The 26,440-nt window shown below is 46.0% G+C and overlaps 1 protein-coding gene across 2 annotated transcripts in view; it reads right to left on the bottom strand.

Annotated features, from left to right (window-relative positions):
* Window positions 1–26,440, bottom strand: part of ARHGEF4 (Rho guanine nucleotide exchange factor 4) — a 212,888-nt gene that overhangs the window by 14,879 nt on the left and 171,569 nt on the right. For both annotated transcript variants that reach the window (XM_025404661.1, XM_025404660.1), the window contains one exon: window positions 5,049–5,188. In XM_025404661.1, coding sequence (XP_025260446.1) covers window positions 5,049–5,188 — 140 coding nt within the window. The remainder of the gene's footprint in view (window positions 1–5,048; window positions 5,189–26,440) is intronic.

The following is a 26,440-nucleotide window of genomic DNA, read 5'->3' as shown; positions in this document are numbered from 1 at the left end:
CAGACAGGGTGCAGTAGCTCACACCTGTAATCCCAGCACTTTGCAAAGCCGAGGCGGACAGATCGCTTGAGCTCAGGAGTTCGAGACCAGCCTGGGCAACATAGTGAAACCCCATCTCTACAAAAGATACACATGTTAGCCAGGAGTGGTGGGGCGTGCCTGTAGTCCCAGCTACCAGAAAGGCTGAGCTGGAAGGATCACTTGAGCCTGGGAGGTGAAGGTTGCAATGAGCCAAGATTACGCCTCTGCACTCCAGCCTGGGTGACAGAGTGAGACCTTGTCTCAAAAAAAAAAGAAAAAAAGAAAAGAAAAGAAAAGAAAAGAAAAAGCTTCAAGGCAAATGCCTAGGCCCTTTGACAGACAGCTCCCGCCAGGGAGGGGCGTGTCCCAACTAGGCTGGTGGCAGGACTGACGTGCAAGCAGAAGGAAGACGTAGGTGTCTGGTGCAGATGAGGGCTGAGCCCCCAGTGCTGTGGCTTTGGGAGTACAAAGAGGAAAGCCACTTTGGAGGGGCTGGCCACCAGGTGACCTTGCAACCCTGTGCAAAAGTGGCAGCACTGGCCCCAAGGGACTGTGAGCTGCTCCTGCCCTGTCTCACGGAGCACCTAAGCGCGGCCTGTTGTCCAGCCTAACGAGGATGAGCACAAGGTATCTGCAGCACTGACAGCCATCAGCCTCCTCCCTGGGGCTCAGGAGGGGGAATAGGAGCCAGGTCAGGCCTGGGGAGGGATGTCCAGCGGCACGGGAACCCAGGGAAGACAAAGACACCTGGGGCAAGTCAGGGTGACTCCATGAGGCGTGGCCAAAAGCTGACCTCATGTCCTATAGCATCCTCAGGGTGTCTCACGGGGAATGCCAGGAGAGCAAGGGCAATGACCCTGCTCTGGGGACATCTGTCCCCAGGCCCGACCTGGCTCTTGTTTTCCCTCCTCAGCCCCATGGAGGAGCCTGATGCCTATCAGTGCCCCAGACACCTCATGCTCGTCCTCACCAGGCTGGAAGACAAGCTGGGCTTAGGCACTCCATGAGGTGGCGCAGGAGCAGCTCACAGGATGCTGCAAGCCAGGGGACAGGCTGCCGCCCACAGGTGCCAGTGGGCAGTGGGAGACCCCAGACCTCCCCAGCAGGAGCCAGGCCATCCTCTGCCCTGGACACATCATGGCTCGCACTGGCAGCACTGCCCACACGGTGGCGGGGGGTGCTAGGTGGTCACTCTCACCGACAGGCGCTTCTGGCGGGGACTTAGGATGGCCTCAGGCCTGACTGCAGGGGCGCAGTGCAGCCCAAGAGGGCCAACGGGGAGGGCGAGGAACTGGGCAGACAGGCCCAGGCCTGGGCCATGGCCTTGGGAGTAGGCCCTAGAGGGGCCAGTGCTGGAAGAAGAGAGTACACGCCTGGGCACTAAAGACAGTCAGCATCTGTGTTCTTTAATTTGCCTGGCAGGGACTGGACACTCACGAGGGGCAGGGCACAGGTGACTCAAGGAATGCAGAAGGAACGAGACATTGCGCCTGTGTGCACATTCCTCCGGCCCATACGGGAAAGCGCAGGGGCCCACACAGACACAGCCTGCGGGCAGCCCCCTGCAGGCAGGACCAGGGCTTCCGCACGGGTGCATCCTAGGGCCTGGTGGCTCCCTGACACAAGTACTCACTACACACCTGTTACATGTATGTAACACACATCCACACGCTTTATGTACAGCACATGCACACACATCTGTTTGTGCTTTATATGCTTTATGCTTACAGAGCTCACTCCTCATGTAGCTGGAATGCAAACTGCCTCGCAGCTCTGCCCCAGGTGGGCCGCTCTCCAGGCCAGAGGGTTTGCATTTGTTCTGAGATTGCAAGGGGGTTTCTCCTTCTGAGGGAGGCATCCGGCTAAATTGTGACCCTTTCTTGTTGACGCTGATATCAAACATCTTAGATATTCCTCGGCCAAAGCATCTTAGAATGAACAACTTGTCAAGGAACCGAGAGCCCAAAACGGTAAGAAAGGGTCACAATTGAGCCCCTACAGATTCTTAGGAAACAGAAGGGAATGTGTGATTTTAGGGCAAGCCGAATATTATTTAGTAAGGGCTTTTCTCTGACACCTGTTGCTTTGCTCATCTCTAGATATTAAAGTCACACTAACCCCCAGCAAAGCTTCCGGCTGAGCCTGCGGGAGGGCTGCCCTGAAGGCCCGGGAACTGGCCTGTCGCGGGACATTCACTTCTTATCTTTCCAGTTTCCGATGAGTGAGTCCACTTATTGCTTCCGGCGGCTCCGAACAGGCAGGCACCACCTTTTCTGAGTCTGCGGTGCAAGCCAGGCACAGCGAGGGCTCCAGCCTCACATCCGCCCACAAAACACAGAGATGGCCTTGCTGCAGTGCTGTGCTGGACCCAGAGAGGCCTCCACGCCCGGGCCTGCCCTTCTTCCTGCCTTTCTCAGGATCGCGTTTCTACATGAGGATCTGGAAGCACTGGTAGCCTTCATGAGGTGTGTGGATGCCATCTGGGACAGGAGCCAGGCTGCCCAGCACCAGCCCGCGGCATCGCTGGAGACGGGCTCCCTCTGCCTGACGTCCTGCTCTCCTCTGTAACGTGCTCTCCTCTTCCCCAGGGGGAAGGACACGCACCCTAAACGTTCAGGCATACCAGCAACACCCCGTCTGCTCAGCAACCTCCAACGCCAGGAGAGACCTCTGAACCCAACAGGACCAAACAGGCACTTACACAATCCAAATCTAAATTGCCTGACTTTCCCTCAGAAAGATAACAGAACCTCGTTTTTTGGTTTTTTTTTTTTCAGAGAAGTCCTGGCTCTTGGCCTTCCTCGGCCAAAGCATCTTAGAATGAACAACTTGTCAAGGAACTTAGAGCCCAAAAAAATACCTCCTTGCCAGCAGCAAGATGTGACAGTCCATAATTTTACCCTCAGGTAGGAGACACACAACTATGAAACGCAAACACAAGATCAACGCAGCCATAAGGTCAGCCCTGGAGCCCCCACCTTTCTAGAGTCCCTGAGTGCTTTGGTTGCGATGGTCATCCTTGTGGTTGGAGGTGCACTGAGTGACAGCCCACCCTGCCGGGTGTGTGCAGTCAGTTGCTATCAGCCCTGCACAGCCTCATGCCATCTGGTGTCACAGCCATGTGCACCAGCTCAAACGGTCACTGCTCAGTGCTCCATGCCCTACATCTGACAGACCCCCTCGGGGTCCCCCTGCTGGGACTGAGCCCCAAGATGGAGGAGGCAGCCTGAGTCTTCTAGAAAAAGCACAACCGGCCAAGCATGGTGGCTCATGCCTGTAATCCCAGCACTTTGGGAGGCCAAGGCAGGCAGATCACCTGAGCTCAAGAGTTTGAGACCAGCCTGGTGAACTTGGCAAAACCCCTTCTCTACTGAAAGTACAAAGATTAGCAGGGGATGGTGGCAGGCACCTGTAATTCCAGCTACTTGGGAGGCTGAGGCAGGAGAATCGCTTGAACCTGGGAGGCGGAGGTTGCAGTGAGCCAAGACCACCGTGCCGCTGCACTCCAGCCTGGGCGACAAGAGTGAGACTCCATCACTTAAAAAAAATAAAAGGAAAAGCACGATTTCTTGTGAATTCTGCTTCAGGTGACATGATTTCAGAACATCTTCCATCCCAAATAGCTTACGAGAGTCACTTAAAGAGAAAGGTTTTGTCGGGAAAGCTTGTTTACATGTTTATTCTTTATGCGTCATGGCTTTTGAGTAGCGCATTATTTAATGACCGTTTTATTTGCATTTGTATTTGTATTTTTGAGATGGAGTCTCACTCTGTTGCCCAGGCTGGAGTGCAGTGGCACCATCTTGGCTCACTGCAACCCCTGCCTCCCAGACTTAAGCTATTCTCCTGCCTCAGCCTCCTCAGTAGCTGGGATTACAGGTGCCCACCACCATGCCTGGCTAATTTTTGTATTTTTAGTAGAAATGGGGTTTTACCGTGTTGGCCAGGGTGTTCTCGAACTCCTGATATCAGGTGATCCAGCCGTCTCAGCCTCCCAAAGTGCTGAGATTACAGGCGACAGCCACCATGCCTGGCCTTAATGACTTTTAAATCATCATCTAGAGCTGGGCCTCTGGGAGGAGTTCCTGGGCCTTTGATTCCACTCCTCTGTCCAGTAGGTAAGGAGGACACCACCCTCCTCACTGGCTTCTGAGAAGCCCCCCAGCTCATTCATTCACAGAAAAGTCTAACTCTTCCAAAATGGATCCCTTCTTAAGGAAAAACCCGAGTGCTACAAGATCCTGAGTTGTCAGAGTCCAGTTTTAATGAAGCAGAAACACACCAGTACCCGCTGACTGGAGAACATGGCATTTGCTACGGGCATGTGCTTGTGCTGGTCATCTGCTTACACTTCCATGACGTTCAACACCACCCTCCAGTTAAGTAAAAGAGGCTGAGAAAGTAGGAGGGTGAGTGAGAAAGAGGCGTGTTAAAGCATCACGATTCCTCTCTCACTGGGAATGCAAAGGGAGAACTCGGATGGGAACCAGTTTTGCCTGGATGAGGATTCTCCTGGATTTCTTCTGCTTGGGTAGGAATAGCAAAACCACAGCAACTCGCATGCAGTTGTCATAGCAACAGCAATGCTTCTGAACTCCTGTTGTCAGGAGAGAAAACAGTTTTTCCCTCGCCTTGTTCCCAGCCTGCCCAAATGGCTGGTTGCAGGGTCAGGGGCTGGAGTGACTGGAGAAGCCCTGACCTCCCTTCTACTAAGTAGGACTCCTCCAGCCGGGATGGCTCTTGGAAGCTGCTCACTAGGACAGCCCCATGAGGCGGACCAGCACGCTGGCATTGCATCTGCTCTGTGGGCCCCAGGAGGGCACAGGGAGTCCTGTGTTGGACAAACCGTGCTCTTGACACCACATCCCAAAGTGAGGACTGCAGGCTGAAACTGCGCTGTGCATGGCCAGCACCACTAGCATCTGCATGGAACATGGACTGTGGGCATCTGGCCTGCATGAGCGTGCTGGAGTCCAGCTTGTAGCCCCAGCCTGTCCCTCCCTCTGCCCGCGCAGCCCTGACCCTACCTCATTGATAGCCAGCTGCTCACCACCCCCTCCAGGGTGGCTGTAGTGGTGGCCGGAGCTGTGCAGGTCATCATACAGGTCCTCCTCGCTCCCCACTTCATCAGCGCGGACAGCTGTGTCCAGAGCTCCATCAGGCATGGCTGGAAGGAGAGACACAGCTGGGCAAAGGGGGCTGGGCTGGGAAGGGCTGAGGGGAGAACATGTGGAGAAGGAGCCCGGTGGGTTCAGGACAAACACTCCTTCTGCAGGAGGAGGATACAGGTTGCAGGGCTAGGTTCTCAAACCATCCTTGCCGCAAACATGTGGCCTGGGTGAAAGAATGCACCATCTCACTCACACCACCACCATTAGTCACCCATCACCCAGTCTACAGCAACTCGGCTGACAAGGGAACACAAGTATTCACCATCACACAGCTCGAGAGCCCCTTAGGTTGTATTCAGTGACAAACCATTTTCCACTGTGTTGGCTACGGTATAGGCCCTTAGGAAAAATGTTAACATTTTGTTATGCAATATATATGTGTGTATTCAAAGAAAATATACAGTTCCGTACATGCAAATATGGTTTGAAATTTAATACAATGAACAGTCCTGGTACCCATTACTCTACTTAAGAAAAACACCAGAAACTTGACCTTCCACATCCTGTATACTCCACTGAGTCCCATTCCCATTTCCTTCCTGTAGAGATATTCAAGAGTTAGAACTTTTAATAAATCATTCCCATACCTTTGTCTTAGCATTTAGTTCTGTCAGTTATGCTAGGTTTTGACTTTGTCTAAAGGGAGCCAGCAAATCCACTCTTCTCTGGTTGGCTGTTTTTACTCAACTGTGTGTGTAGCTGTGATTGTTTCATTTTCACTGCCGCACAGTGTTGTGCTGTACGAGTCTCTCACATTGCATGTGTTGGCTGCACTGCTGGAGCAGCGTGTGTCCTGTGTGTGTAGCTGTGATTGTGTCATTTTCACTGCCGCACAGTCTTGTGCTGTACGAGTCTTTCACATTGTGTGTGTTGGCTGCACTGCTGGAGCAGGGTGTGTCCTGTGCTGCTGCAGTGGTGCTGCTGGACGGTGTCTGCACGCCTCCTGGGTGTGCGTCAGAGGGTTGCTCTAGGACACTGTTTCTCAACCCTGCTTTCGTGACAGCCCCGCTAAGGAGCACATTATTTTCCTAATCCCTCCCTGCCCCTATGAAATCAATATCACAAATGTATTGTGTATTCCTTATGCAGTGTGGCATTCTGGAGAGCCATAAACCATCATAATAGCTAAGATATTTGCCCAGTTGGGCAAAATCGTCACCCCTGGTGTGATTTCACACTGCTGAGTGTGGACGCCCAGGTGTGTGTGGCCCTGCTGGGTCCTAGGCACACCAAATAGTTTCCCAGAACCTGAAAGGGGCACAAGAATGTTCCATCCCTCCACATCCCAGCCAGCTCTTGAGATTGGCGTTATGAGACATTTAAATTCTTGAGTCTAAGGGGTATGAAATGGTATCTTACTCTGATTTTAATTGACATTTCAGATTACTAACGAGTTGACCTTTTATCTATGGGCCATTTATATTTCCCTTTAATGTGAAGTGTTTATGAGTGTTACCCATTTGTCTACTGAATTGCTTATCTTTAACATACCATTGACATAAAATGTATGTATTCATGTATGTATGTATACACACACATTCCTTCCCTCACTTCTAGATACCTCTGTCACTCAGATGTGTCACAACTATCTCCTCCCAGTTTGTGGCTTGTTACTATTTTTAAGGGGCCTTTTGATGAACAGAAGTCCTTAATTTTAATATAGACAAATTTGTCAATCTAGTCCTATTTGGTGTATGTTGTCTGTGTTCTAGGAAATTCTTTCCAACCTCAGTCATAATGATATTCTTCTCTGTTATCTTTTCATGTTTTATAGCTTTCTTTTGACACGTATGCTGTTAATCCACCCGGAAATGATTTTTGTGGTATAGAGTGAGGTTGGAATCCAATTTCTTTCTTCTGTAAGGATAATCAATGGTCTCGGCACCGTTCATGGAATGCGCAGTCCTTTCCCATGGACCTACAATGTCTGCTCTGTCCTTGAGTTTCTAGATAGTTGGGTCTGCATCTGGACTCTCTTCTTGCAAGAGGCACAATAATGGTCTCCAAAAGATGAAAAGATGGAATCTCCAGAGCCTGTGAATATGTTATGTTATGTGAGGAATTAAAGAGGAATTAAGGTTGCAGATGAAACCAGGGCTGCTAATCAGCTGACCTCAAAATAGGAAGATTATCTTGGATTATCCACTTGGGCCCAACACAGGTGAAAATATGAACTCTGAAGACGCATTTCACGCACTTCCTCCTCCGTGAGAGTCCCGTCTGTGACTCTTATCTCATTCTCAGGGAGCTTGAGCAGACAACCCTCATGGCAGGAAACACATCCCTGTACTCTGTGTCGGTCTGACTCCCCCCAGCTATACTCTGAGCTCCTTGAAGGCAGGAGCCATGACTTATTCGTTAATGTCAATGTTTAGGAAATGTTAAGTAAGTGAGTAAACAGACGGATGGAAGAAACAGATAAATGGTGATGAAACAGACAAAGAAACCGATGGAAGGATGAACACTTGAACAGATGGAAGCCGGGAGGATGACTGGGGTGGCGAATGGCAAGTTCCTCAAAGGTGGAGCCCAAAGGCCTGGCAGCGCCAACATCAGGAACACAGTTAAAGCTCCACATGCGTCCCCAGAACTGACCTGGGAAACCTCTGGGATATGGTTTGGATTTGTGTCCCTGCCCAAATCTCATATTGAATTAAAGGTGTGGCCTGGTGAGAGGTAATTGGATCACGGGGGCGGATTTCCCCCTTGCTGTTCTCGTGATAGCGGATGAGTTATCATGAGATCTGATCGTTTAAAAGTGTGCGGCACTTGCCGCTTCACTCACTCTCTCCTGCTGCCATGTGGAGAAGGCGCTTGCTTCCCCTTAGCCTTCTACCCTGATCTAAGTTTCCTGAGGCCTCCCTGTCATGCTTCCTGTGAAGCCTGTGGAACTCTGAGCCAATTAAACCTCTTTTTTTCATAGATTACCCAGTCTCAGGTAATGTTTCATAGCACTGTGAGAATGGACTAACACACTCTGTCTCCGACCTGGAGGCAGTGGCCAGAGTCCAGCTTGCAAGCAGGAGCTGAGGGCCTTCTCCAAGTCCCTAGGAACACTCAGGATTATTATTTCATTTTATGTTTAAAAACTTATTATGGAAAGTTTCAAAAGTACACAAAAGGAGAGAAAATAGTATAAGGAACCTTGTATATTCATTGTCCAGCTTCAACAATTCTCAACATGTGGCCACTTTTGTTTCATCATCTAATTCCACTCCCCACTAGATGGTTTTTAGGGCAAATCTAAGATACAATATAATTTCATCTGTAAACACCATAGCATATGTTTCTGAAACATAAGGATCCCATCTCTCTTTCTTTTAAAAACATAACCACGATCACATCTAAAACAAACTGCAATCCATCAAAAGTTGTCAAATTGTCATACCTTCTCCCCTAGGGCCTTAAAATTCATTTTATTGGCTGGGTGCAGTGGCTTACGCCTGCAATCCCAGCACTTTGGGAGGCTGAGGTGGGCAGATCATGAGGTCAGGAGATGAAGACCAGCCTGGCCAGCATGGTGAAACCCTGTCTCTACTAAAAATACAAAAAATTAGGCAGGCATGGTGGCGCACACCTGTAGTCCTAGCTACTCAGGAGGCTGAGGCAGGAGAACTGCTTGAACCCAACAGGTGGACTTTGCAGTGAGCAGAGATTGCTCCACTGCACTCCAGCCTGGGCAACAGAGTGAGATTCCGTCTCAAAAAAACACCCAAAAAACAAATAAAACATAAAACCATTTTATTGTGAAATGATTTTAGAGTCACAGGGTATACCACTATAGTACAGACGGCACTGTGCACTCTCCACCCAGTTTTCGTTAATGGTCTAGCTTTTGTAAGTCCAGTATGATCTCGCAGCTGAGAACCGGACGTTCGTACAATGTGTGTGCATAGGTGTATGGCACTGTCACCGGTGCAGATCTGAATAGCCACCACAGCAACCTGTATGTAGGCTTTTGAGGTTGGCTTTTTCACTCAGCCAAATGCCCTGCACTCTGCTGCTATGTGTATTCATACTTCATTCCTTTTTACTGTTGAATCATATTCCATGTCATTCCATGGCATTCCATGCCACTGTTAGTTTAACCATTCATCTGTTTAAGGATAGGTGGATTGTTTCCAACTATTCCTATTATGAATACAGCTGCTATGATAATTCACGAGCAGGGGTTTGCATGAACATGTTTTCATTTCTCTGAGATAAATGCCCAGGAGTGTAATTACTGGGTCAGATGGTAGTTGACTACTTAGTTTTTAAGAAACTGCCAAACTATTTTCCAGAGTGGCTGTGCCATTTTACATTCCTGTTACTCTCGATGTCTGAGAGTTCAGTTTCTCTGAATCTTCAGCGGCACTTGGTATTGTCACTATTTTATATTTGAGGCATTCTGATAGTGGTATCTCATCATGGTGTCAGTTTTCATTTCCTGAAAGGCTGATGATGTTGAACATCTTTTCATGTGCTTACTTGCCATATATCCTCTTTGGTGAAATATTTTTTTATGTCTTTTGCCCCCTTTTTTTTTTTTTTTTTTGAGATGGAGTGTTGCTGTCACCCAGGCTGGAGTGCAGTGGCGTGATCTTGGCTCACTGCAAGCTCTGCCTCCTGGGTTCACGCCATTCTCCTGCCTCAGCCTCCTGGGTAGCTGGGACTACAGGTGCCTGAAACCACGCCCAGCTAGTTTTTGTATTTTTAGTAGAGACGGGGTTTCACCATGTTAGCCAGGATGGTCTCCATCTCCTGACCTCATGATCCGCCCGCCTCGACCTCTCAAAGTGCTGGGATTACAGGCATGAGCTACTGCAGCCGGCCATCTTTTGCCTTTTTTTTTTTTTTTTTTTTAAGAGATGGGGTCTTGCTTTGTTGCCTAGGCTGGAGTGCAGGGGCACAATCATGGCTCACTGCAGCCTCAAACTCCTGAGCGCAAGGGATCCTCTCACCTCAACCTCCTGAGTAGCTGGTATTACAGGTTCACACCACCACACTCAGCTAATTTTCTGAAAAAACTTTCATAGAGATGGTGTCTCACTATGTTGCCCAGGCTAGTCATGAGCTCTTGGCCTCAAATGATCCTCCTGCCTCAGCATCCCAAAGTGCTGAGATTACAAGTGTAAGCCACCATGCCTTGCCCTCTTTTCCCTATTTACTAATCGGTGTTTTAATGTTGAACTTTGAAAGTTCTTTTTTTTTTTTTCCAGACCAGGTCTCACCATGTTGCCCAGGCTGGTCTGGAACTCCTGGGCTCAAGTGATCCTCCCACCTCAGTTCCCAAGTAGCTGGGATCACAGGCTTGTGCTACCACATCTGGCTCTGAGAGTTCTTTATATATTTGAGTTATTTGTCAGATATGAGGCTTGCGAGTATTTTCTCTCAGTCTGTAGCTTATCTTTTCATTGACTTAACTAGAGTTTTCATAGTGCTAAAGTTTGAAATTGTTATAATGTTCAGTTTCTCAAATTTTCCTTTTATGAGTCATGCTTTTGGTGTCATGTCTAAGAACTCTTTGCTAAACCCTAGTTCTCAAGGATTTTCTCTTAATGCTTTCTTCTAAAAGTTTTACATGGAAATCTATAATTCATTTTGTGTGTAGGTTTTTTTTTTTTTTTTTGTATAATGTGTGAAGCTTAGGTCAAGGTTCATTTTCATCACCTATGGATGGTCTAATGGTATCATTTCTGGCATCATTTGTGAAAAGAATATCATTTTTCCACTGAATTGCTTTTGTACCTTTGTAAAAAATCAAAAGTTTTGATGAGCAAAGTAAGGACAATACTACCTATTTTACAGAAATAAAAATGATTATAAGAGAATACTATGAACTGTTGTATGCTAACAAATTAAATAAACCAGATGAAATGGAAAATTTCTAGAAACACATAATATACCTAAACTGACTCAAGAAGAAATAGGAAATCAGAATAGATCTATAATTGGTAGAGAAATTGAAGAGTAATAAAAAAATCTTCCAATAAAGAAAAGTCCAGGGCCAGATGGCTTATACCATCTGGTAATGAATTCTACCAAATATTTAAAGTATAATCAACACCAATTCTTGTCAAGTTCTTCCAAAAATATTGAAGAGGAAGGAATACTTCCCAACTCACTCTGTAACATCAGTATTGCTTTGATAATAAACCCAGACAAAGAAACTACAAGAAAACTACAGAATAATATCCCTTACGAATATAGATGCAAAAATCCTCAACAAAATACTAGGAAATGGAATTCAACAGCACATTGAAAGGATTATATATCAGGACCAAATGGAATTTATTTCTGGAATGCAAGGATGGGTCAATGTAGGAGAGCAAATCAATATAATATACTAAATTAACAGAATGAAGGAAAAATACATGATTACCTTAATCTATGTAGAAAAAGCATTGACCAAGTTTTTGTGATAAAACATTCAATAAACTAGAAATAGAAAGAAAAGTCCTCAATGTGATAAAGGCCACATATGAAAATCTCACAGCTAACATCATAATCAATGATGGAAGATGGAAAGTTGTATCCCTAAGATGAGGAATGAGACAAGGGTGCCTGCTTTCTCCACTTCTATTCAACATAGTACTGTAAGTCCTGGTGAGAGCAGTCAAGAAAAAGAAATAAAGGACATCTACATTGAAAAGGAAAAATGAAATTATCTGTTTGCAGATGACATCTTCTTATATGTAGCATACCTTAAAGAATCCACAATAAAATTATTAAAGCTAATAAAATTCAGCAAAGCTACAGAATATAAATTAACAAAAAAAATCAGTTTTATTTCTGTATATTTGCAATGAGTAACCTGAAAAGGAAACTTTTAAAAATTTCATTACAATAGCATTAAAAAGAATAACATACTGGCTGGTCGCGGTGGCTCACGCCTGTAATCCCAGCACTTTGGGAGGCCAAGGCAGGTGAATCACGAGGTCAGGAGATCAAGACCATCCTGGCTAACACAGTGAAACCCCATCTCTACTAAAAATACAAAAAACTAGCCGGGCGAGGTGGCGGCGCCTGTAGTCCCAGCTACTCGGGAGGCTGAGGCAGGAGAATGGTGTGAACCTGGGAGGCGGAGCTTGCAGTGAGCTGAGATCCGGCCACTGCACTCCAGCCTGGGTGACAGAGCGAGACTCCGTCTCAAAAAACAAACAAAAACCCCCCAAAAAAACCAAAGAATAAAATACTTAGGAATAAACTTAACCAAGAAGGCCAAAGATATGTAGACTAAAGGCTACAAAACATCGCTGAAAAAAAATGAAAGAAAATCTTAAAAAAAAAAAAAGAAAAAAGACGTCCCATGTTTATAAATTGAAAGTCTTAATATTTTTAAGACAACAATACCACCTAAAGCAATCTGTGTATTCAATGCATTCCTATAAAAATCCAATGACTTTTTTTTTTTCTGAGACAGAGTTTCACTCTTGTTGCCCAGGCTGCAGTGCAATGGCGTCATCTCAGCTCACCGCCACCTCCGCCTCCTGGGTTCAAGTGATTCTCCTGCCTCAGCCTTCCAAGTAGCTGTGATTGCAGGCATGTGCCACCACACCTGGATAATTTTGTATTTTTAGTAGAGACAGTATTTCTCCATGTTGGTCAGGCTGGTCTCGAACTCCCAACTTCAGGTGATCTGTCCACCTCAGCCTCCCAAAATGCTAGGATTACAGGTATGAGCCACCATACCCAGCCCCAATGGCATTTTTTTACACACATAGAAAAATTCATCATTAAAATTCATATGGAATCTCAAGGGATCCTGACTAGCCAAAATTATTTTGAAAAAAAGAAAAAGAAGTTGGAGGACCCACATTTCCTGATTTCAAAACTTACTTCAAAGTCACAATAATCAAATAATGTGGAAATGGCATAAGGATAGATATATAGTCCAATGGAACTGAATAGAGGATCCAGAAATAAACCCTCCCACATGTGGTCAATTGATTTTCGACAAAGGTGCTAAGACTATGAGGGAAAAGACAGTCTTTACAGCAAACCGTGTTGGGAAGCTGGATATCCAAATGCAAAATAATGAAGTTAAACCCTTACCTAACACATATAAAAATTAACTCAAAATGGACAAAGGCCTAAATATAAGAGGTAAAACTGTAAGACACTTAGAAGAAAACAGGGGAAAGCTTTACAGCAGTGAATCTGTGAATAATTTCTTGGATATAAGACCAAAACCACAGGCAACAAGAAAAAAATAGATAAATTGAACTATATCAAAATTTAAATCTTTTGTGCATTAAAGGACAGTATCAAGAGAGAAAAGACAACCCATAGAATGGAAGAAAATATCTGCAAATCATATATCTGATAAGGGAATAACATCCAGAAAATATTTTTGAAAAACTCCTACAACTCGAAAAACAAAACAAACAAAAAACTCAAAACCTAGCCCAACTCAAAAATAGGCAAAGGACTTGAATAGACATTTCTTCAAAGAAGACATACAAATGGTCAATAGCGTATAAATAAGGACATACAACATCACTAATCATTAGGGAAATGCAAATAAAAATCACAGTGGTATGCCAGTTCCTCCTTCGTATGGTCATTATAAAAACAACAATAACAAAATATGGAAATAACAATGGCATGTGGATTATACCACAATTGTTTAAACAACTGGTGGGCTGTACTTGTTTGGCACTATTTCTGCATTTTCTATTCTGTCCCATTGATCAATGTGTTCATCCTCCTCTCATACCAAACGGTCTTGTTTTCTGTGGGTATAAAATAATTCTTGAAATTTGGTAGAGTGGTTCCCCTGACTTAATTCCTGTTTTTCAGAAATGTTTTAGCTATTCTTTTTTGTTTCCTCCCCTGGCCTCCTGTTTTAGCTATTCTTGTTCCTTTGCCTTTCCATATAAATTTTAGAATAATCTTGTCTATAGCTAGAAAAAAATCCTTCTGGGATTTTGATAGGAATTACAATAAACCTATGTATCAACTTGGAGACAACTGAAATCTTTGCTCTGTTGAACCCTCCCATCCACGAACACAGAGTCTCTCTCCATATTCACATCCTCTTTGATTTCTTTCAATTCTCCACTATTTTAAAGCAAGTCCCAGACATCATGTAATCTGATCTGTAAATAGCACAGTATATGTCTTAAAAGGCAAGGCATCTCTTTTCCTTCCTCTCCCTCTCTGTCTTGCTGCTACACTTTCTTTTCTGGGGTATTTTAAAAGCAATGGTCTCTCTAGGGGAATAAAACAGATTTCTTGTAGGAGTCACTACTTTTCTTGGCTTTTTAGTAGTCCCAGCTGGGGTCTCAGCAGTTCACAAAATGATTGCTCATCTAGCCAATTTGCAGCCTGGGAGAAAAGAAAAGCAAGTTGCAACCTGAGTCTCCCAGTACTTTTACTCGTCATTCTACATTCCAGCTCCCAGCACAGGGTGTGGGATTGAGGAGTTGTTTCCTGAGGGGTTTCACAACGGCATGAACGAAAGTTGAGCAGGCATTCATGGGAGAGGGAGTGAAGGTGAAGGTGTGCGAAGGACTCCGCAACTGAAGCCAGGAGACTCAGGCTTTGTGCAAACAGCCAGTGGGAGAGCCAGTCACTTGTCTGCTTAGAACCGGCTCAAACTCTCTTACAACACAAGGCTACTTGCTTTGTGGGTCTCACACAGCTAATTCATAGGAAAGCGTTAAAGGATGGGACCATGTGCCCCATGGTGTCTGCAGGTGAATAAATGAACAGAAACAACATGGCCCAGCAACACAAAGGCCAGTCTTGATTTTGGATTTTAAATTTTTATATCAGAAGACAAGTCAGCAGTCTCTGATCCATTCTGAAATTCCAACAGTGTTTAGACAGCAGAGCAGCTAAGAGCTCTAGATTCTAGATAAGTGCTCAGTGAGGGTGCCTTTGCCTCTGATGAACAGCAGCCAAACAATTCTCTGCTTCCCCTTTACAAGGGAAGGCCGGTAGCTCTGCCCACCCAGGGAGAGAGGCGGAGGAACGTCCTCCGTATGCATCTCTTTTCCACGCTGACCTACTGCCCTGGAAGTCAGTGGTTCTCAAAGTGTGGTCCCCAGACCAGCAGCAGCACTTAGGGAACTTGGTAGAGATGCACATTCTTGAGACCCCTCCCCAGACCCACTGAATCAGAAACTCTGGGGTGGGGCCCCCGGGTTGTGTCTGCATAGCCCTCTAGATGATCCTGGTGCATGCTCAACTTTGAGATCTACTGCTGTCCATCAAAAGCCATTAACAAAGTGAGTACTGACTTCCTGAGCTCTGCTCCAGCAAACGCACGCAATGCAGTCTTTGACACGGCCTTGGGGCCCTTTGAGAAATTTCTCTAAAGAGTCTGGCATACGGTCTTGGAGTAGAAACAGGAATCTGGGCATGGGGGGCACTGGGCGGCGTGCAGGCGGCCTGGCTGTTCATCCAGCACCAAACAGTCAGGGGCTTCCAGTTTACATCTGTGCACTGGTTCATTGCTTTCTGAATTCACTCAAATGTATTTATCCAGAGCCCACTGGGTATATGCCACAGATACACGTGGGGTTCTGAGGATGCAATGTGAAGAAGGTGATGGGGGTCTGGCAGGAAATAAGGGAGTTAAACAAATAATGTTGCGTGGTGATGCTAGGAAACCACAGGCACAGGAGGTCCAACCAGGCCTGGGAGATCCCGGTGGGGCATGTTGGGAGGGGCTGGCGTAGCAACGGTGGTGAAGAGTGTTCCAGGAAACAGGGACAGCATCCAGCACCAGAAGCAAGAGGGTGGGGTTGCTCCCGGTCATGGAAGAACTGCAGAGTGGCTGGAGTAGAATGAGAAGCGGGAAGGAGGGTGAGAGGTGAGGCTCCCGGGGAGCCCTGGCATGCACGTGGTCCCTGCCCGGGCAAAACAGCAGGTGCAGGCTCCCCGGTGGGTCTGCGCTGCGGGACTGGGATATGTGTCCAGGTGTGGCCCCACAGGGGCCTCTCACTTCATCCTTGTGACATAAACAAGGAAGTCGAAATGATGTGTCCATTCTACAGATGAGGAAGCTGGGGCCCAAAGAAGTGAAGTTTCTTCACACAGCTCACAAGGAGCCAAACCTTGCCGGCCGGTCTCTAGCTGTTCTGCCTCCACAAGGAGGACCCATTGCTGCCCCCACCCTCCCTCCAAGGGCCCCTGGCTATTTGGTGCCGTTGTGCCATCTCACTGAAGGTAAGAGGAGCCTTTAGCCAAGAAAAGCAGTGACTCCTACAAGCAATCTGTTTCAATCCCCACCTCAGGGAGACCACTGCTTTTAAAATACCAGAGAAGAAAGTGTGGCACAGACAGACAGACCTTCTGTTTTAAGACATATACTGTGCTATTTATGGATCAAATTACATGATGTCTGGGACTTGCTTTAAAATAATGGAGCATTAAAGGAAATCAAAGAGGATCTAAATATGGAGAGAGAGTCTGTGTTCATGGATGGGAGGGCTCAACAGGATGAAGATTTCAGTGGCTTCCAAATGGATGCATAGGTTGAATGCAATTCCTATCAAAATCCCAGCAGGACTTTTTCTCACCTGGGAAATCAGTCAAAGGTCAGGTCTTCATGTACAAGTAAGACTTTGTGGTCACAATTACTTTAAAAAGTAATTACACATAACATGGCTGCGTCATGCTTTAGCAGTGAGTGAAGCATGGTTTCTGACACGTGGTAGCGTTATGTTAGGCAAATGTGAAGTGCCAGGGATGTGAGCAGCTGTTCCTCTAAGTTTAGGTTGCTGCAATATTCAGGTAATCATTTCATTTTTCACTGAACAGAACCAGTCTGCAACTCAACACTTTAGATCATAGACTTTTGGAGTACAAACCCAAGGAATGCAGTATCGTTACCAAATTACAAGTTTTGGTAAATCAGTACAACACTGTATATAATATAATGAAGTTATGTCACATATTCCTTTAATGAAAATTTTCATTATTTTCACCCTAATGCTCTGCAATAAAATAAATCATGTCACGATTAACACTTTTCATTACAAAAATTATTTAAATACCAAACAAAACACCATCATTGTTAGTGGTAGATTATAGCTGAGCTAGTTATTTAAAACAAATGAGGCCAAACGTGGCGGCTCATGCCTGTAATCCCAGCACTTTGGGAGGCCGAGGCGGGCGGGTCACTTGGGCTCAGGAGTTTGAGACCAGTCTGGCCAACATGGTGAAACCCCGTATCTACTAAAAATACAAAAATTAGCTGGGTGTGGCGGCAGGTGCCTGTAATCCCAGCTGCTTGGGAGGCTGAGGTAGGAGAATTGCTTTAATCCAGGAGGTGGAGGTTGCAGTGAGCCAAGATCACACCACTGCACTCCAGCCCGGGCAAAAGGGCAAGGGTCCATATCAAAAAAAAAAAAAGGGTCCTGGCACAAATGCCTTGGTTCTTGCTCTAGAAATCTGTGATTTCACAGTGAAAGGCATCCCCACTCTGAGGCCTGTGGCTCACAACTTCAGTATCTTCTGTCTGACACGGCCGGGCTTGGGTTCACTTTTGGGTATTTGGACATTTCTGCACTGCAGTCATTGAAAAGGCTTCCTATGGGTGGTCAAAGGAAGCTCTAGGCAAAGAAGTGACACCTGTCTCCTGCCACACCAAGTGCCTCCTAGGCCCCTCTGCTGAGATGCGTGATACGCATCTCAAGGTTAATACGCCCCAAGGAGAACTCCTGATCACCGACCCAAACCTGCTCAGCCACAGGTGTCCTGATCTCAGTAGCAGACAACTGCATTCTTTCAGTAGCTCAGAACAAAAATCTTGGCAAGGATAATTTTGGTTATCCTTGACACCTGTCTTTCTCTCAGTTCACATCCGTATTTATCATCAAGTCTCTCAGCTAGCCCTACTTTATTATCCAGAATCCAACCACTTTTCATCCGTCCACCACCAACCTCCAGTGCAGGCCCCGTATCTGCCTCCCTCCGCCCTGCACTTCACAGAGTGACACAAGAACCTCCAGCTGGTCTTCCCTCTGCACCATATCCAGAGTGGTCCTTGGTAAACTACAATAAATCACATCATTTCTCTGCCTGAGATCTGCTTCACAGTGACCGTGAAAAGTCCTTACCACAGCGTCCAAAGCTTGCTGCCCATCTGGCCTCATTTCCTCTCTCCACCCCATCCCCGTCAGCTCCGATGGGCTCCTGACCAATCTCAGTTAACCAGTTTTGAGAGAAGCCACCAGGAACCACCAATGGGGGGATTGATAGCATGAAATGCTGTCCAAAGTAGCTGATACGGAAGCACATGCTTGAGGGCCTGACATTCAGGGGAGCTTAAGTCCTCAAATATTGCTGGAAACATGCAGGCTTCCCAGAAATTGCATTTTTTTTTTTCTCTTCTGCTACCATCCTTTTTCCTACCAACCTTGACACTGTCTATTCCAATGAATACATCCTTTAAGACAGATAAAACAAATTTACTAAAGGCTACTTTTCTCCGTTTGTCAAATATTTCCCATAAAATTCCTAGGCCTGGGCTTGAACACTGGTGAAACTTCGGAAAATCTGAGGGTGGGTGAAGGGGCTAAGGTTGCAATAAAGGAGGCTGAAAAGGTCAGCTGTGCTAAAATGCCTGGACTATTTTGTTTTACTATCAAGAAAATATAATCTAAACCTTTTGGATTCAGGTTCAACAAACATTTTTGTTTACTCCTCTGTTGTGGAACTGTGTTATTTTTTTATTTATTTTTTTTTTTGAGACGGAGTCTCGCTCTGTCGCCCAGGCTGGAGTGCAGTGGCCGTATCTCGGCTCCGTCTCCCGGGTTCACGCCATTCTCCTGCCTCAGCCTCCCAAGGAGCTGGGACTACAGGCGCCCGCCACCTCGCCTGGCTAATTTTTTGTATTTTTTAGTAGAGACGGAGTTTCACCGGGTTAGCCAGGATGGTCTTGATCTCCTGACCTCGTGATCCGCCCGTCTTGGCCTCCCAAAGTGCTGGGATTACAGACTTGAGCCACCGCGCCCGGCCAGGAACTGTGTTATTTGACTTCATTTCACAGAAGAGAAATTGTGCAGCATGGAAAGGCTTTACCAGCTCAGAGAGAAAATGGCAGCAGAATTCAGACACAGCCCTAAGCCCTGCGGCTTCAAACCTGTGTGGTTTCCAACACACACACATCTGTGCTCTAATAATTTACCTATCTCTTTTTTCCTAAAACCGTTAACTTGAAAATACCGTCCATTCTGGATCTGCTTTAAATACATAAACACGAGTCTGATTTCTAAAGTGGAAATACCTCTGCAACGCTAAGATGTAGAGCTCTGTGAGGACGCGGCCTCAGCTTCCCTTCATTACGTCCCACGTGCACAACAGAGTAACCCCAGCCCCAACAGACACTTGCTCTGCCTCACCCACAGCATCTAAAGCTTGCTGCCTGCCTAACTTCATTTCCTCTCTCCACCCCATCCCCCGAGCTCTGGTGGGCTCCTGACCAATCTCAGTTAACCAGTTTTGAGGGAAGCTACCAGGAACCACCGATGTGGACATTAGTAGCATGCAGTGCTGTCCAAAGTGGCTGATACAGAAGCACATGCTGACTCTTCGACAGAGGCCATTAGGTTTATCCAAAACCTAATTTCACGTCAGAGAATGTAAAAAAAAATCCCTCTTAATTACTCGATGAATAAAATATTTATTTTATCTTAAGGGTTTCTAATAATAGTGGAATGGCTACTATCAAACTCTGTGCAGATATTTATACTCACTGGGAAAAAAGTACCAAAAAACTGCTATCTGATGGCACTGGAGAATGACCCAAAGCAGGCAGAAACCATAGGAGTATTCCTGGTTGAGTTTCCTGCCCTTACAGCTTTCTGCCCCAAGGGGTGGCTAAACACAGACACACACCTGCAGTCACAGTGTCACTGACTGAACAGTTGGAACAAAGATTTTAGGGTGATCTCAGAAGCATCAATAAGGAGGACAATCTGAGAACAAAGAGCTACAGAGGGAAGTTACAGACAAAACTCTGTGTGGAGCTCTGCCCAAATCTCTGGCTGACCCCTAAACTCTGAAGGCATGGGGAATACTCCAAGCAGCCTAGTAGAGGCTACAAAACCTGAACGTAGAATGTGAGGTTTTAATTCAACCACATTAACTTCCTGCTAAAAGGCTGGAAAACAAAACAACAACAAAAAAATACCCCAAAAAACTCTTCAGAGAAACAACAGAATCCAAAGACTCTATAAACTATTCAATAGCCAAGATACAATCCAAATTTACTAGACATATGAAGAAAAGGAAAATGTGGTCGGTACCCAAGAGAAAAGTCAATCAGTGGAAACCAGCGCTTAGGCAATGCAGGTGTCTGAAGTAACACATAAACTATTAGAATAACGCTCAAAAATATACAGAAGCACATACTCCTAAAGCATGAAGAAATAGGAAATGGCAAAGAAATGGACACTACAACGAAGAATCAAATGGAAATTCCAGAACTGGAGAATATACTATCAAAATAAACATAGTTACTGAATGGGCTGAACTGCAGATTGGAAATACCAAAAAAAAATAGCAGCTTCAAGACAGACCGATAGAAATGATCCAATTTGAAAAAGAAAAAAAAATGTTGGAAAATAATGAACAGCAACTTAGTGACTTGGGAAAATACTATGGCCTAACATACATGAGGAGAGAGTGAATGAAGCAAAAACAATTCTGAAGACATAATGACCGACAATTTTACAAATTTGGTAAAAGAATAAATGTACAGATTCAAGGAGATCACTGAATCCCAAACAGAACACAGAGAAACATAACAAGACAGACCTTTGTTGAATGACAGCTGATTGTAATGAAAGACAGAGATAGTGTAACATCTTTGAATTGCTGAAAGAAAAAAACTGTCAACTCAGAATTCTACATCAACAAAACTATTTTGCAAGAATAAAAGTGAAATAAAGACATCTTCAGAAAAACGAAAGAAGGGGGTGCGTGTCGCTGGTGGTATCCACAGGACACCAACACAACATCTGTCGTCCAAAAAAAGAAAAATGAAAGCTAAGAGAATCACTGACCAGCAGATGACTACTACAAAAAACGTTAAGTGAAGTTCCTCGGGGCAGAAGTGAAATGATGACAAATGGAAATTCTGATCTTCAAGATGAAATGATAAGCACCAGAAGTGTTAAACTGTGGGTATGTACAACACACTATTTTAAAATTAATTTATTTAAAAATAAACAGCAATTTAAAGCAAAAATTGTAACATTATATTGTGGGGTTTATAGTACATGTAGATGAGCACATAAATGACAGCTCTATCCATAAAACAGGAAAGGGATAAATGAAATTAGACACATGCAAGATTCTTACATTTTATACATAAAGTGGGAAATATTACTTTTAGTAGACTATGAAAAGCTAAAGATGTATAGATATGTACATATAAAATCATCTTCAGAGCAACCATTACAAAATAACACAAAGGAATAGTGACAAGCCAATAATAAATTAAGATAGGATTTTTTTTATAAAAGAACCAATTCACCCAAAAGAAAACAGAAAAGGAGATAAAGAGTAACACAAAGAACATGGGACAGAAAAAGAGGAAAATGGCAAATGTAAGCCCAACTATATCAATAATCACATTAAAAGTTAATGGACTAAATACTCCATTTAAAAGAAAGAGACTGTTGTGATGGTAATATTCTATTTCTTGATCTGGATGTTGGTTGCACAAGAATATTCACTCTGTGAAAATTCATCAAAACATACACTTATTATTGGTGTACTTTTAAGCATGCATATTATACTTCAAGAAAAGTTTTACAAAGAACAAACATGTTGAGCCAATTGTTCTACTTTTAGAGTTTTATCCTAAGAAAGCAAGTACTCAGAAAAGCACACAATACGTATTTACAAGTATACTGATTCCAACATTGATTCTAATAGAAAAACATTACAGACAAACAAATTGAACGTTATTAGGGGACTACTAAAATTAAGGTGCATTTATATAATGAAACACCATGCAGCCAATTCAAAAGAATAATTTAGGGGCCGAGTGTGGTGGCTCACACTTGTAATCCCAACACTTTGGGAGCCTGAGGCTGGTGGATCACCTGAGGTCAGGAATTTGAGACTAGCCTGGCCAACACGGCGAAACCCTGTCTCTACTAAAAACACACAAATTAGCCAGGCGTGGTGGCGCGTGCCTGTAATCACAGCTACTTGGGAGGCTGAGGCATGAGAATCACTTGAACCCGGGAAGCGGAGGTTGCAGTGAACCGAGATCGCCACACTGCACTCCAGCCTGGGGGATAGAGTCAAACTCTGTCTCCAAAAAAAAAAAAAAAAAAAAAAGAATAATTTAGCTTTATATTTATCAAAACTAAAGTCACTAAAAGCACATTATTAAATTAAAAAGTAGCTTACAAACCAGGACATAGAGTGTGATCTTATTTATGAAAAATAAGAATAAGACCAACAATGAAAAGGCATAGATATACAAAAGGTTATGTGCCAAATAGTTAACAGTATCCATTTTGGGATGGTAGGATTTCAAGTGAATTTAACTCTAATTATTTTCTGTTATGTTGGATTTGCCAAGATGAATATATTATCTTCACAATCAGAAAAAGCAACAAACATGTTTATATTTTAAAATAATATCTGTGAAGAATGAATAAAAAATAGAGGAAAATACCCTAGCCTATAAAAAGTAAGAAGAGCTTAAAAACTTGAATGAAAAAGTAATGACTATGTATTGGAAGGTACCAGAAAGATATTAAAGAAAGAGGAAACTGCAGGGCTATGATGGAGGAGAGGAGAGAAGGATGGGGCATAAACTCAGCATTTGGGCCACTTTCCCCTTAGGCACTGGCTGACTCCAATCACAAGGATGGAGAAGCTGATGGGCTCCTTGGAATAGACAAAGAGGCTGGGGACAGTCAGCGACCACAATGGTGCCCACCATCTACAGCATAGACATCTTCCACATAGAGGACTGAGAACACAGTAGGTCCTTACATTAATGTTACTGCAGTCTCCATGACAAACACCTTTACTCTTTGCTGGACCCCTTCAATTAGAATTTCTTCTGCAATTTCACTGCAATTTACTATACCCTATGCCTTGTATTTTGGTGGAAGATGTGTGTCATTTTGACAGTCTTGCCTCAATCTTAAGCCACAGGGTGACCAATGTTACTTACAGTCCACTTCCCAGTCCCTTACAAGCACCCAGCTGTGTTCAGCGGGACCATCCGGGCTATTTTTGGCCCCATTTTATCCTTCAAACTTAGCCAATGACTTGGCGTTTTGCTTCCTTTCATGACTTGGACTTGGTCTTTCAGCTTCTCTTCAGACCAACTCCCAGCACCAGGTGTTAGTGGTTTGATGGGTGGTGTCACCGAATCTGCTCTTTGCTTAATAGTCCCACTTCCCAGTCCAAGCAAGACCAGAGGGATAGAGCACAGGACCCCAAAAGCATAAAAGATGCCTACGTAAGTGCCAAGATTCTACTCTGAAAAGATTTCCTGTTGGGAAAATGGTGGGAATCTAGCATTAAAATGCAAATTATGGGGAATGCTCCCCATTCCCTAACTGGTGAATAGTAGACAAATGGCTCCTAGAAGGCATTCCCTAATGGCTGACAGTCCCTCATCATCTACTCCGTGACTGACAGCCAGCCAGCTCCTGGGCCATACGACACCCACGGGCAGGGGTGCATATATTATTTTCCTATTGCTGCTGAAACAAATTACTCTGCATTTAGAGGCTTAACAGCACATACATTTGTTATCTCAGTTTCTGTAGGTCAAAAGGCCAGGCACAGTGTGGCTCAGTGGGTTCTCTGCTTGGAGCCACAGAGAGCCTAAATTAAGGTGTCATCAGGGCTGCGTCCCTTTCTGGAGGCTCTGCGGCCGAACCAACGTGCAGTCTCATTCAGATTACAGGCAGATGGAGTTCCAGAGGGCTGTCGAACTGAGGTCCCCGGATTGCCTTGTGATGCCCAGGGGCTATAACCATCTTCCAAGGAGGACCGAGTGGCGGGGAACAGGTCTCCTCCCCACAATGGTGGGTTCTTTGGCTTTCAGTCTCTCTTAGCTCCTCTCCTGGCTTCTTCCGCTGCTTTTAAGGGCTCATATGATTATGCTGGGTCTACCCAGATAATCCAGAACAATCTCCTTACGTTAAGGTCAGCTGATTAGTGGCCTCAGTCCTACCTGCAAAGTCCCTTGCAGGAAGTTCCCAGATTTGTGTCTGGCTCACCAGTGGGCAGAGGTTTTGGGAGCATCCTGAGAGTTCTGTCTACTACAGACACTCCTTCCAGACCTTTTGCCAGGAAGCTGCCCAGCACTGTGAGTCCCTGTGGTCCAGGGCGCATCTCCCTCCAGCGCCCACACAGCCTGGCCCCTGGGGCGCTGGGCGCTCCCGCCCCTCCCCTTCCGCCTGAGGGCACAGGCCAGCTCCCCTGCATCTTCTGCACACCGTGGAGTATGTGGCCAAGCCCCTGGGACTGGGAAGACTCGGGTGGCCTGGGAAGCATCCCCAGGGTCCCAGCTTTTCTTACCATATAGAAATCTCACTCACAGATCTCAGATGCAAGTAAATGACCCCCAGAGGCGCACTTCAACACAAAACAGGACTGGGCAGGCTCCCACGTCAGGAGAAAGCTAGGACTTGGAGCCCCGTGGGAGCCTGCGGACGGCAGGGAGTGGCTGTTGTGGGACGGCCCTGCTGCTGGAGGGCAGCCCTGTGTGGACACCCCCATGTCATCAGTAGCTCACCGGGGAGGGCTTACCCTGGCTGCGCTTCCTGATTCCTACCTGGATGTGAGGAACAAGGCCAAGCCCTCTTCAGGCTGCTGCTGTGTCCCTCACAGGACACAGTCAAGTCAGCTCTGCCCCCAGAGCGCAACAGAGATCAGCCCACTGCCGACTGCGGATGGCTTCTAGCCCCATCCCCTCCCCCTCTTGCCCCACAACTGCAAAATCAATGCAAACCCCAGGCGAGGGGTGGCGAGACTCTCACCCCGGCTCCCCCGTCACCACAATACAGCCCTCAGCCACACTCAGCCACCCAGGGCCCCTTGGCTGCAGCTGTTCCGGCTGGGCTGCAGTCTGCCCTGCTCTCACAGAAAGCCCCAGGGCACCAGCCACAAGCTTTCCCCACCCTCCTGGTGTGTGTGTGGTGTTATCCTTCTCCACATCCAAACCAAACTTTGGAGGAGGGAATGGGGTTGCTCCTGTCCCCGCCATGGGGCAGCCACGAAGCCACCTGAAAGTTATTTGCCCACGCCAGACACCGGAGTGAATAAAACAGCAGAGAAGTGGTTGCCAGAAGAGCTCAGCCAAAGTGTGTGCGTCCCCAAAGCAGACCATTCTTCATCCTCTCCGTCATTCACAGAGACCTGGACCTGGGTTCTGTGAGGCTGCGGTGGGACAGAGACACGTCACACCCTAGAGCGAGGGCTGAGGCTGGCAGGCGCTCACGGCCAGGTCAGGCCTGGAAGGACCGTCGAGGCCAGGCTGAGAGTGTGACAAGGAGGGCCGCACTCTGCCACCAAGTGGGCTTGGCCACCCACTCACCTCCTGGTGGCTGTCTCCTTACTTTGGGGAAAAGACAATTAGGGAGTGGAAATACTTCTGAATGTGGTTAAGAGAGGGCCAGGCGCGGTGGCTCACGCCTGTAAACCCAGCACTTTGGGAGGCCAAGGCAGGAGGATCACGAGGTCAGGAGATGGAGACCATCCTGGCTAACACGGTGAAACCCCGTCTCTACTAAAAATACAAAAAACTAGCCAGGCGTGGTGGCGGGCGCCTGTAGTCCCTGCTACTCAGGAGGCTGAGGCAGGAGAATGGTGTGAACCCGGGAAGCGGAGCTTGCAGTGAGCCAAGATCATGCCACTGTACTCCAGCCTGGGGGAGAGAGCGAGGCTCTGTCTCAAAAAAAAAAACCCCAAACAAAACAAAACAAAAAAACACGCAAACTAACAGAGATTCCTTGATTCCACAGGGATATGCAGGGCCTGCACCTCACTGGCCCAGCTCCCTCCCTTTCTTGTCTTTCCCAGAGGTTGGTCTGGCGTCCCCAGGGTGTGCAGGGGCTCTACGAAAAGAGTGAAAATCCTTCTATCCCCATCTCTCCCCACCAAAGATGCTCCTTTGGCTGTTGAAGGCTTTGGATTTTTTAAAAAGTCCTGTTTGGGTGAAAACTTGTGAGGGATCCCTGTATAAATATTTCCAGGTCGTTATTACCCAGTTACCCTAGTTAAGTTCTTTCTAATTAAGGCCATCGATTTCAGAAAAGCCTACT

The sequence above is a fragment of the Theropithecus gelada genome, chromosome 12, assembly GCF_003255815.1.
Source record: "Theropithecus gelada isolate Dixy chromosome 12, Tgel_1.0, whole genome shotgun sequence".
Taxonomy (NCBI): Eukaryota; Metazoa; Chordata; class Mammalia; order Primates; family Cercopithecidae; genus Theropithecus; species Theropithecus gelada.
This window is presented reverse-complemented; position numbering and strand designations above follow the sequence as displayed.